Genomic DNA, 11,289 nt, shown 5'->3' with positions numbered 1-11,289 from the left:
TTCACTTTCACTTCTCCAGATCAGACTAAACTCCTCCCCTCTTTCCTTCTCCACTCCCTCCTCACTGACTTTCTTTTTCATTTCAATACAATTTCACACACAGGGTGAAAGTATTCTCTATTCATTCATTCATTCATGACTAATTCATGTATTCATGTATAAAACTGAAATACATGATGAAGCAGTTCATTATTATTATTATTAGGTGTGTTTGTGACGTTTCTCAGATTTCATTTGCACTTTCAGCTAATTGTCAGTTTTATATTAAATACACTGATATGACTAAAAACTACAACTTCACTACGATGAATTGTCAAATTGATTTCCTCAAGTGTATGTCTGTGTGTATTGAGGAGTATTGGGGCCATGCAGTATTTGAGAGGAGGAAGATCTTTTTTTCATTGTGCACTTTGAACGTTTTATTTGAAAGTTCACATTTCGAGAAAAAAAGTATACATTTCAGTAATAAAATCAAAACATTTCAAGTCGACAAACAACTTTGTGAACAAAGTCAGCTTTTTTCCCAAGTGCTTCTTCTTCTTCTTCTTCTTCTTTCAGCTTTGTCCCTCTTCAGGGGGTTGCCACAGCGAATCATCGATTTCCATCTTTCCCTGTTCTCTGTATCCTCTACTCTGACTCCAACTACCTCCATGTCCTCCCTCACTGCATCTATAAACCTCCTCTTTGGTCTTCCTCTCTGCTCCTACCTGGCAACTCCATCTCTAACATTTTTTCCCCAAGGTGCACAATGAAAAATATAATAACAAATATGTTTCTCCCACATGGCCCTAATACTCCGTACTGTGTGTATTACATGTCAAATAAAAGTAATGATGAATAATGATGAACCAAAATGTACAAGTAGTACCCTCATGAGGTAACCCCAGAGGTCATGTTTTTATACTGAATCCATGTATGTAAGTCACATGATAGAGCTCAAGTACAACGAACATCCAACTGGGATTTTGTTGTGTGGAAACAACTCTACTTGGAGTGGAAAACATCATCAGCTCATGTGTAAACTGGGTTTGATCCTCTGATTGGTGTGTTAATGATGAACTGATGTCAGACAGGTGAGAGCAACAGAGTGTGACAGGACACATCCCATCCGGCTGGAAAGTCCGGAGAATTTGGCCGAGACCTGATCCTCCCTGGAGATGTACAACAGAATTCAATGGATTCTGATAACTGCTAAAAAAAACCCCATGATGAGTCCGTGTAACTTTCTGTGACATTGAAGAATTTAGCTTTTCTTTTTTCCACAAATGGATTGTTAGAATTATGTGTAGATCTTCCGTAAAGCCAGTAAACAGTTGCAATAACCACACGTACTCCATAGATCTCATACAGTTAATGTGCAGTCAACATCTGAATCTTTTCAGAAATCCTGCTATAATATTCATATTTGCGCAGCTTGTACATATTTAACACACAAAATCACGAATCATTCATTTCATTTAGCTTTTATAAAATGTATCTCGTGTTCTTTAGTAAAAGTAAGTCTGATAACATTAGTGTTGCAAACTAGATTAGAATATTAAATGCATTTTTTTATCTTAAAGTATATAATTCAGAGTAAATCAAGGAAGTAGAAATTGTTCTGAAATCATTTATGAAATAACATGCTGGCGGGGGTTTGATCCAGTCTGCCACTTAGAACTCTATTATCGTGGTGGAACTCGAAGGAACAGCTTTCTCTTGAACATAAACTACAATAAACGTTCTTTGTTGAAAGGACAATCATTTACATGTGTAAACTTGGTCCAGGGATGTGACAGTTCAGCAATAGGAATCTGTGTGCTATGTGTGTGTGTGCTATGAGAAATAGGAGAAATGAGAACAGTCAGTTGAAAAACAAGCTTTTTATTTGAAAATGGACACATGAAGACATCTGATATGATCACGACATGAAGACGTCAGAGGATTCGACATGACGAAGGACTGATAAATGCTTCGTTCTCCTCCACACACATACCGACAAACAGCACAGACGATGCATAGATAGATGGAACTGGCAGGAAGACTTTGGAAGAGCTGTGTGTTTGTGTGTGTGTGTGTGTGTGTGTGTGTGTGTGTGTTTTTAAAGGCTATTAACCTCTGCAAAGGAGATGTTTGATCGTAACATGAAGTAAATCCTGGGCCACAGGGAAATTGTTACATGATGGCGGCAGATTCAAAAGGCTCGTTTCTCCCTGTGTCCATGGTTAGGAAGAGTTTCTTGAAGAATGTTCCACCAGAGGATGTACTGAATCCGTTGGGAGGGAAGTTCCACCTGCGGCGAACTTCTTCTCAAAACAGACGTTTCTCGTAACTGTAAGAGAGAAAACTGAGTCCGTCAGATGAACGAGGACACAACAGGAGAAATCTTGTCTTTAACAGAGTTGTTATGTAGACGGAAGCAGATGGACGGAGGCCTATTTTGAGTTTGTGGGTAGGGAAGAACAAAGAAATTCCTAAGATTTGAGAGTGTTCAAGAAAATATTGAGGAATTGTCCTGATGAACCTCTCAGTTTAGATCTAAAACATTATTGAGATTGTTCTGAAGAACAGATCGGAGAGTCTGGCCCTGTCCCAGAAAGATGCGACAGCGGCCAGGATGGAGACACTAAAGAGGAACTCTGTGGTTTGTGGGCAGTTGTGGGGCTTAAGACTGTTAAACTAGTAGAATAATAAAAACAAACAAAACACTTCAAACAGCAACTTGTTCCTGTGGAGCTTAGTGGATGGATGTTTAACACGTGTACCTGTGCAGGCTGTGGACTCCACCCTCCATCTGCGCTGATGCCGTTCTCTTTTCAAATTTAAGATCCCCAGAGTACATCATGGCTCTGCCAGGGAGAGAGAACAGGCTGTTCACCCACATGACAGACAGACACCACTTCTTCATCCACTTCATCCATTTACTGTTAACGTGCCTACCTGAATGGTTTCTTTGATGACGCACACTAACTCATCTAAGAAAGGTGCTAATCGCTTTAGTTATGAACGGGAGGAGGAACAATGAAAAGACAGAGATGGCAAAAAAAGCTAAAGCAGAGCATAAAATAAAAAGGAATTCCTTTAAAATGATCACACATCAAAGTGCTAAAATGCATTTAAAGAGTTCACCCATGGGGATTTGAAAGGACAAATGGTTTTTAGTCTGAACTCTGGGCTCAACTATCTGACCTGAGTCCATAGATCCATAGACATGTATGAAAAATGAAGTGTATTGCATGATTACACTGAATTTTATTTTGAAGAGCTCACTTACTTTGGTGTGTGTGTGTGTGTGTGTGTGTGTGCGTGCATGCATGCATGCTACCTGAGCTGTGTGAGACTCTTGGACCCGATGTCCTGGCACGAGTGCTGAATGCCGGCCAGCAGGTAGGGGACAAACTTGTGGATGGAGCCTTTATCCTGCACGGCTCCAGAAACACCCTGTGCCACTTTGATCTTGTCGCTCTCACTGGTGGGGGGGGGAGAGAAACGGGACGGGTGGTGCGTCTCTTAACTCAAAACATCATGTGCAACAGGATGATTGACGTCAGGGTTGTCAAATATACGGCCCAGGGGCCAAAAGGGGCCCTCCAGAGGGTCCAATCTGGTCCCCGAGACCAATTTGCAAAAAAGTGCAGGTTGCATAGAAACCATCAACTTTAACTGGTTTCACTAACAGTAGCTGCAAAAAATAAAGTGAAACTCTATTTTTCAGCTCCAGATGTGTGACTACATGTTTTTTTACCTTTGTAGATACACGTGTAAATGATGAACTGAGGCAGAATATTGCATATTTTCAAGTTAATATTGTAAAACTGTAAACATTCTCCTGATGCCTTTACTTGCACTAACAGGGAAACATTTGGACTTGTGTTATCTTACTTTACACTTTTTGGTGGCGATCAAACTGAATGTGACCTGAACTAATATTTTTGTGACCCCCTGGTCTACAGCGTGTGAGCAGCACCCAGTGGTTCATGACTTTCATAAGCTGAGTGATTCAAGGATTTGCCACTAGGTGGTGCTGTTTCATCCTCTGAAAATGTAAAAAGAGGAAGAACAGCTGTTTTCTGGGAAAACATTAAATCTTTCTGCTCTGGATGGATGGATTTCTTCACTCTGTCATCCTGACTTCACCCCGGGTGTACACTGGTGGTGTCTGCTTCATAGAACGGCTGTTTACCGCGCCGCAAATTCTCAATTCACACTATAGATAGAAAGTGTTCAAGGCATGAACGCCCGACGAGTGCAGCAAGACTACGAGGTCGCACCAAAAAAAATCACAACAAACGAAGAGTCCTGTCTGATGTTCTTCATCAGTACAGCCATGTATTGACGAGTCACGCCAATCTGTATGTGGGTGTTTTAACTGTGAAAATCGATCAAATCCAGCATTTGGTGCTTTATTTTGAAATTCAACACGGATTTGTGTATCGTATTGTGTGTAACCTCCCGGTATGGATGATCTGCTCTGTGGGATAGACCTGGCTCGTATTTCTAGAGCGTTGAACACTGATTGACAAGAACGCCGGCGGATCACCAGCGGAGCCACGACGCAGGTACTTCCAGGGTAAAGCTGGGGTCAGAGGAGACACCAGTACCTGAAGTATCTCGTCTGGGATCCCAGGTTTTTATCCATGGCGTCCAGAGAGCCCATGCCACGGTACTTCTTCAGCCTGATGCCGTCGGAGAAGAAATATTCCCCGGGAGCTTCACTAGTGGCAGCGAGCAGAGAGCCCATCATCACTGGGAACACACAGCAGTCACAGGTTAGACGTGTTTTTACCGTCTCTCATCCTCTCTGTGCTGTGGTTTGGAGGCGGCTGGTTGTCTAGTGTGTGTGTGTGTGTGTGTGTGTGTGTGTGTGTGTGTGTGGTGTGTGTGTGTGTGTGTGTGTGTGTGTGTGTGTGTGTGTGTACCTGTAGACGCTCCCAGAGCCAGAGCTTTAGCGATGTGTCCTACAGTCTGGATGCCGCCATCAGCGATGACGGGCACGCCGAAGCGCCTGGCGTACTCCGATACCTTATACACAGCGGTGGCCTGAGGTCTGCCCGCACGCCAGCACTGTGGAGACGACGACAAGGACCGAGGACTGAATGTGAACACAGGAGACGTCCGTCCAGCTCTGACATGCAGCTGGTGTGAACACTAACAACTACCAGAAACCAAACCGATCACAATGCTGACACATTCCCCCCCGAGAAGCGTCTGACTGAGGTCAAGTGATCAACAGTCCGGCTTCTCCAGCTTTACCAGCCGGCTACACATCATACCAGCGCTTTTGTCAAAGGAGTTTGGGACCAGAGATCATCAGCTGGCTGTTAAACTGTCAAAGAGAAATGATCTAAAAGTCATGCAGGGTGGAAACTTCAGGGAAGTTGGTGTGTAAAAGGAAACCACACACAGTGGATGAGCACAGAGGGCGGGAAGACGTCGATGTGGAGAATGAGGAATTAAATGTGTCATATCGAAAACAAGTAAACCTCACTACTTAAAGAGCCAAACCCCTCCATCAAACCCTCCTGGATTTTATTGCTTATTTTATCTGCTGGTGCTGTCTGAATTTGACTCACACAGTCCAAATTGGTCACATTCTACTTGTTCGGTTAAAGTCTCGTTTCAGACAAGAAACAACAAAGCCTGAAGAACATCTCTTTCCTCCCTCTGTGTGAATCGTGTTGAAAAAACACTAACAATTAAACAACCACACACGGTTTGGACCAGCCACTATCAGACTAAAGGTTTTCAAAATAACCAACGGACAAGATGAACGCGTGTCCCACTCGGTCATCATCAGGACCAGAGAGCAAAAGGTCAGTAAAGTGGAAGTGCAATAATCCCTCGGGATGATGACAGATTAGTGAGATCACGGGAACAAGCAAAACCCCAAAACCCCACAAGAAGACCTCAGGCCAGCTCTCCAAACCAAACCATCTGACACTACTTCTACCGATGCAGAGCAGTTAACCAATCAATCAATGCAGCAGGCTGTGAAAGAGGGGGCGGCACACTGTGATAGGGGAGCCAATGGGAGCCCAGAACAGGCCGGAGGGGGGCGGGGAAACTTACTGGAGTATCCTGTAACAGTGGTTGGGGTTTTGGGGGCTGTGGAGCTTTAAAGCTGGTGGTACAGTAAGGGGAGCTGGACGCACACGCACAAGCACACACAAACACACACACACACACATACAGAGAGAGAAAAGACAGAGCAAGAAGGAGGCGCGGCAACAATAACAGAATGGTGGACGATACCCTTGAGAATAAAAGATTTGTATAATCTTCGAGCACACGAAGAGACGTGCTGAGGATGAAGAAGCACACACACGATGAGGATACTTCAACCCTGCCAGACCATTCAGAGCCAACGTTAACCCAATGCCAATTCTAATGAGTAGTTTTCACACTGGATTTGACTGAAAATCAGCTTCATTCCTCACATTAGACGACTAGAATAACATGGTCACTTTGCATGTGACACCAGGTGATCACAGCAGCTGACGCTCCTGACTTGAGCTGAGAAAAGACTGAAGACACTGTGTCCCCTCATGACCTGCATGACGGGACACGGACCAGGACATGAGAGACCCCAACAATACAATACAAAGCACCACAGAGAACAGTGTGTTTCAGAGATGCTATAATATTTCCACCGATGAAAAACTGTTCATCGAGCCGACACACACCACAGAGGAAATCGCCCACAAGCTGATGGCTGTAACACAACAACAAACCGCAGACAATCTCTTCAGATGTTCAAGTCGCTCACCTTCCTGCGTGATGCAGATGGAGCCGCTGCCCATCCCGACTCTCAGCCCGTCCACTCCGGCATCGATCAGGTTCTTGGCCTGAGCGGCGGGTCACAACTGCGGTGGACAGAAGGAAACACAACGACTGTAACCTCCACCCCAACGAATGAGGTTTGTTGACTGATACGACACGACTCATCTCTTTTCTTGCTGACAAATTTAAATCCAAAGGTTTCACACAGCTCATCTACCTCAAACTTTGTGATGGTCAGTTCACCATAACTGTAACAATTCTTTGAAGCTAAATGCTAACATGAGTTAGCATCATCAGACAGAGTTTCTCTTGTAACAGAGTGTCACAGTTCACCTGCTGCTATGTTTTCTTTAATGCGGTGTATTGATCACATCTAGGAAAGATTTTTACCAGATAATTAACTGCTTTTATTGTCCCTCTGTGTCAGAGCAGCAAGAAAAAAATTCATAACAATGTCACAGAACACATTGTACATCATAAGTACGCGTGCAGTATTAACAATAAATATAGGTGTAAGAAAAATATATGTTCACATATACACAAGTGAAATAATAGAAAACTACACTGTGGATAAAACGACAGTGTTACTATGCTATCCAACTATTCGGTCAGTAAATGTGTAGTTACCGTTGCCGCCGATGACCTGTAAGCTCGGGTACTTCTCTTTGATATATCTGATCATGTTGATCTGGAAGATTGAGTTGCCTTGAGACGAGTCCTGGAGGTATGCAAGAACATCAGCATCAATACAATGCAACTGCAGCGCTTGTTTGTTATAGTCCAAAGTTGTTAGAGGGAACAGTCTGTTGTGAAGTACTACTGATTTTCACTGATGGTTACTGTCACAATCTGAGCATGAATTGACTCCTCACCAGTACGACCACGTCCACCCCCACTCTGCACCAGCAGGTCCAGTCTGTATTTGTCGTCCTCGTGGGTTCCGATCGCGGCGCCGCACAGCAGCTGCTTGCGGGAGTCTTTGGACGCCAGAGGGAAGTCTCTGTTCTTCTTCAGGTCTGTGCGGGCAATGATGGACACCAACGCTCCCTCTTCGTTTACTATGGGCAGTTTTCCTGGAGGGGGAGTCGGAGAGAGTAAACAAACTTGTAAAAACATCAGTGCTCTGTGGATGTGTTTATTCCCAAGAATACACACAGCCAACGTCCTTCTCACCTTTCTTACTCCTTTGGAGAATTTCATTGGCTTCTTTCAGTGTCACTCCAGCAGGGGCGACCACGAGATCCTCTCGCTTTGTCATCACCTGGTTGAATGTGACATAAAAAGAACTGTTACAAAACAAGATTCACGTTCTTGGTAATGTGAGTTTAGAACAAACTGTGCTAGCATGCTGGTCTAGAAGAGTGACATAAGTCAGAGTTTGCTAAGTAACAGCGGCCTCTGCTGGAAGAAGTGTGAATTACAGCAGTTCTGTTGGTATTTATTTGGAGCGTCAGGGCACCAGGGCAACAGTTTGACTTGTGTCTCTGCAACTCTTTTTTGATACAGATGCTAAGTGTCAGCATCTCACCTCACTGAGTTGCAGGTCATGGTCCTCGTCCTTCAGGAAGGTCAATGTCCCTGGATGAGATGATGCCCACCAGCCTGCTGCCTATTTTCCCGTTTTCTGTGATGGGAATGCCACAGGAAACCGTGCCGTGCTTTGGCCTGGAAGACGTCCCGCACGCGGTCACTGGGGCTCATCACCACAGGGTCGGTGATGAAGCCCTGCTCGTATCTCTGGAGGGATGAGAGGGCAAGAAGGATGGGGGTGGGGATAAAAGTAAGGTTCTACTGATCCTAACTAACAAAAACAAATTGACTGCGCCAACTGAAAGGACAGAAGACAAAATACAAGAGAAGATCATGCGAGGTGAAGAAGACGAGATAAACTGAGGCATAACATTCTAAATTCATAAAACAAACAAAATGACAGGGTAGAGCCAGGCTAGAGCGACTCGAGGGCCACAACAAACAAAAACAAAGACACTCAGACATGAAGAGAGGAGATATGAAGAACAGAACGGAATGTCTTGGTTACCTTGACTTTGCGAACTTCATTAGCCTGGAACTCTGGAGTACAGTTGTGGTGGATGAAGCCGATGCCACCTGTTAACTGGGAGCACGCAAGTGAGCATTTATTTATGAAATACACGTTTTATTAGTCTGGAAAGAGTGAGTGAGTGAGTGAGTGAGTCCCACTTACTGCCATAGCAATGGCCATGTTGGCCTCTGTGACCGTGTCCATGGGAGAGGAGACAAAGGGAGTTTTCATGGTGATTTGTTTGGTGAGTGCCGAGGTCAGGTCCTGTTCAACACACAGCAGAAGGAGCTTGGACACATGTGGATGCTTTAAACGTTTGAAGCTACTGCTGCAGTAAAACAGGAAGAACTAACAAAACCAACCATCCACTAGACAGGAAATGACTATTTGCATCACTAAACAACATGATGAGACAACAACATGAGAAACCACATACTTTCTTGTGCATAATGAATATAAGATAATAGTCCTCACTATAGTTTGTGGAGGCATTGTACGCAGTTCAGTTCATGAACATCTGTGATAAGAGGCAGATAACTGGAGTTCCATGCCCCCCACTCAAACATTATTCCAGATTACTTTAATTGCACCACAGCTATTTTCATCAGACTCACCACTTGATCTGATGTGAAGTCTATGTAGCCTGGCAGAATCAGGAAGTCACTGAAACAGGAAAAGGAGTCATTAGGATGACATATTCAGCAGCCCAGATTTGATTTGGGTCATTGGCTGAAGCCTGACAGCACGCTCGCAACTAAATAACAAATGGGCTCTCTTTTTATTTTTAAGCCTACAACTTAACCTGCGTCAGCGCATTGTGTGCCCATTAGGCTAAGTTCACATGTACTGATACAGTGAGACACTACGAGCAAATACTCGCAAGCAAATGTTTGTGGTACATAAATAGGACGCCAAGAAACTCTTCGAAGGAAAATGCGACTGGACTCCTCAGGAGCTCTCATGTGACAGTGCAATGTGTGAGACATTTATGTATGGCAAGGAGATCCATGTGGGGAACGCCATTGACAGCAAGGCCCATAAGACAGTGACGCCCAAAAAAAGAAGCAAGGGTAATAAAGTGTGTAAGAACACGTGTGCATGCAAACATGTGCCACACGCCACTGAACTGCTTCTATCAGTCATTGTAATTTTTTTTTTATACTAAATTCTGACAGCTACAACACCACTGAATGATTCATTAAGTTCTCTACAACTTGTGCAAAAACAAAGACTTATATATACTGTTATTATAATACATACACTGCAATCAGTTTTTTTTATTCTTATGCTTATTCATTTCTGGTTAGATGCTAAACAGCATTCCAGCACCTAAGTACCTGTATACTATGTAGTAACAAAGTTGACTCTACTAGTTCACCTGTTTTTATTCAAATTTAACATATCAATTCTTATTAATTAAACAAATTACACAATCCCTTATAAAGATCTATATGAATTGGGGGGAGAAGTGGGGTATGTTGGCCTGAGATACTACAAACATCTGGAGAATGCACAGCATCACTATTTGAACCAGAGGGCTTACAGAGGACTGTACATGTTCTAAATATACTCAGGTCCAGCTCAACAACATAGCAGTGAAAGGCAGCTCCTAAAGTAAAGTAAAGTGTGTGTGTGCGCACAGGAGGAATGTTAAATACATGGAGTCAGTTTCCAAGAGCAGATAAAACATAGGACACAGGAGTTTCCTGAAATACTCACTCATCACCCAGTTGGCACAAACCTCAGGGCTGAAAGCTGACCTCATTTTTGTTAGACGTTCACGTCTGACACTACTTGACTTTCCACTGTCAACCTTGAATAAGTATGAAATCATGTTTTGACAATTAAAAACAAAGCTGGCTGCACTTGGGAGTATGATCCTCTCCAACGAAGAAGTTAAGATTATCTGTAAATGGACAGGTGCTAGCTCGCTCACAGCATTGATCCAGGCACGTCACTTCCACCTAGTTTTTACCTGTGAAGGTTAGCAAATGAATGGGACTTGTGTAGTTACGTCAAAACACGTTAAACGCAGGTGGCTAACGACCCTGTTAGCATGCGGAGCTAAGTTGGATAACTGGCGTGTTTGACCGGGAAAAAAGGACACAGAAATGAGAAGACTTTTCTTTACTTGTACGTGAGCCCGTCTCCCCCGTTGAACAGCTGCTGTCCCGACAGCCCGTCGTCTGGGACATAACCGGTCTGCCCGCTGATGAGGTAGTCCGCCATGACCCCAAGAGTTGATTTAGAAAATAAACACGCAGCTGCAGAATGCAATTTGGGAAACAGGCCCGGAACTGACAGACCGAGAACTTTCTTTGCTGTGTGCTGCCGAGTTATTCCTCCGGGTCGGTGGGGTGTGTGACCGTGGTCCTCCTCTTCACAGCGCCTGTTGTTCTGTTGTCTGTTATCGGGTTAGAGACGAACAGGAGGTCTTGGAGTGAACGCTCATCTATCATTTAGCAGACTTCTTCTGTCCCTGCTAGCTG

At 44.0% G+C, this 11,289-nt stretch overlaps 1 protein-coding gene across 1 annotated transcript; it reads right to left on the bottom strand.

Annotated features, from left to right (window-relative positions):
• Positions 1-2,289: 2,289 nt before the first annotated feature.
• On the bottom strand, positions 2,290-11,029 carry LOC144740967 (inosine-5'-monophosphate dehydrogenase 2-like). The gene is given in 21 exon segments (XM_078623662.1): positions 2,290-2,311; positions 2,745-2,828; positions 3,305-3,448; positions 4,581-4,725; positions 4,899-5,031; positions 5,033-5,043; positions 6,049-6,082; positions 6,084-6,121; positions 6,746-6,835; positions 7,158-7,163; positions 7,387-7,477; positions 7,632-7,652; positions 7,654-7,832; positions 7,933-8,020; positions 8,288-8,326; positions 8,328-8,402; positions 8,404-8,496; positions 8,798-8,872; positions 8,963-9,064; positions 9,415-9,463; positions 10,932-11,029. Coding segments are annotated over 21 exon segments (1,617 nt in total).
• Between the last annotated feature and the right edge of the window lie 260 nt (positions 11,030-11,289).

Source organism: Lampetra planeri, unplaced genomic scaffold (assembly GCF_965212315.1).
Source record: "Lampetra planeri unplaced genomic scaffold, kcLamPlan1.2.h2 scaffold_366, whole genome shotgun sequence".
NCBI classification, from domain to species: Eukaryota; Metazoa; Chordata; class Hyperoartia; order Petromyzontiformes; family Petromyzontidae; genus Lampetra; species Lampetra planeri.
Note: the sequence above shows the minus strand (reverse complement) of the source record. Positions and strands in the feature narration are given on the sequence as shown.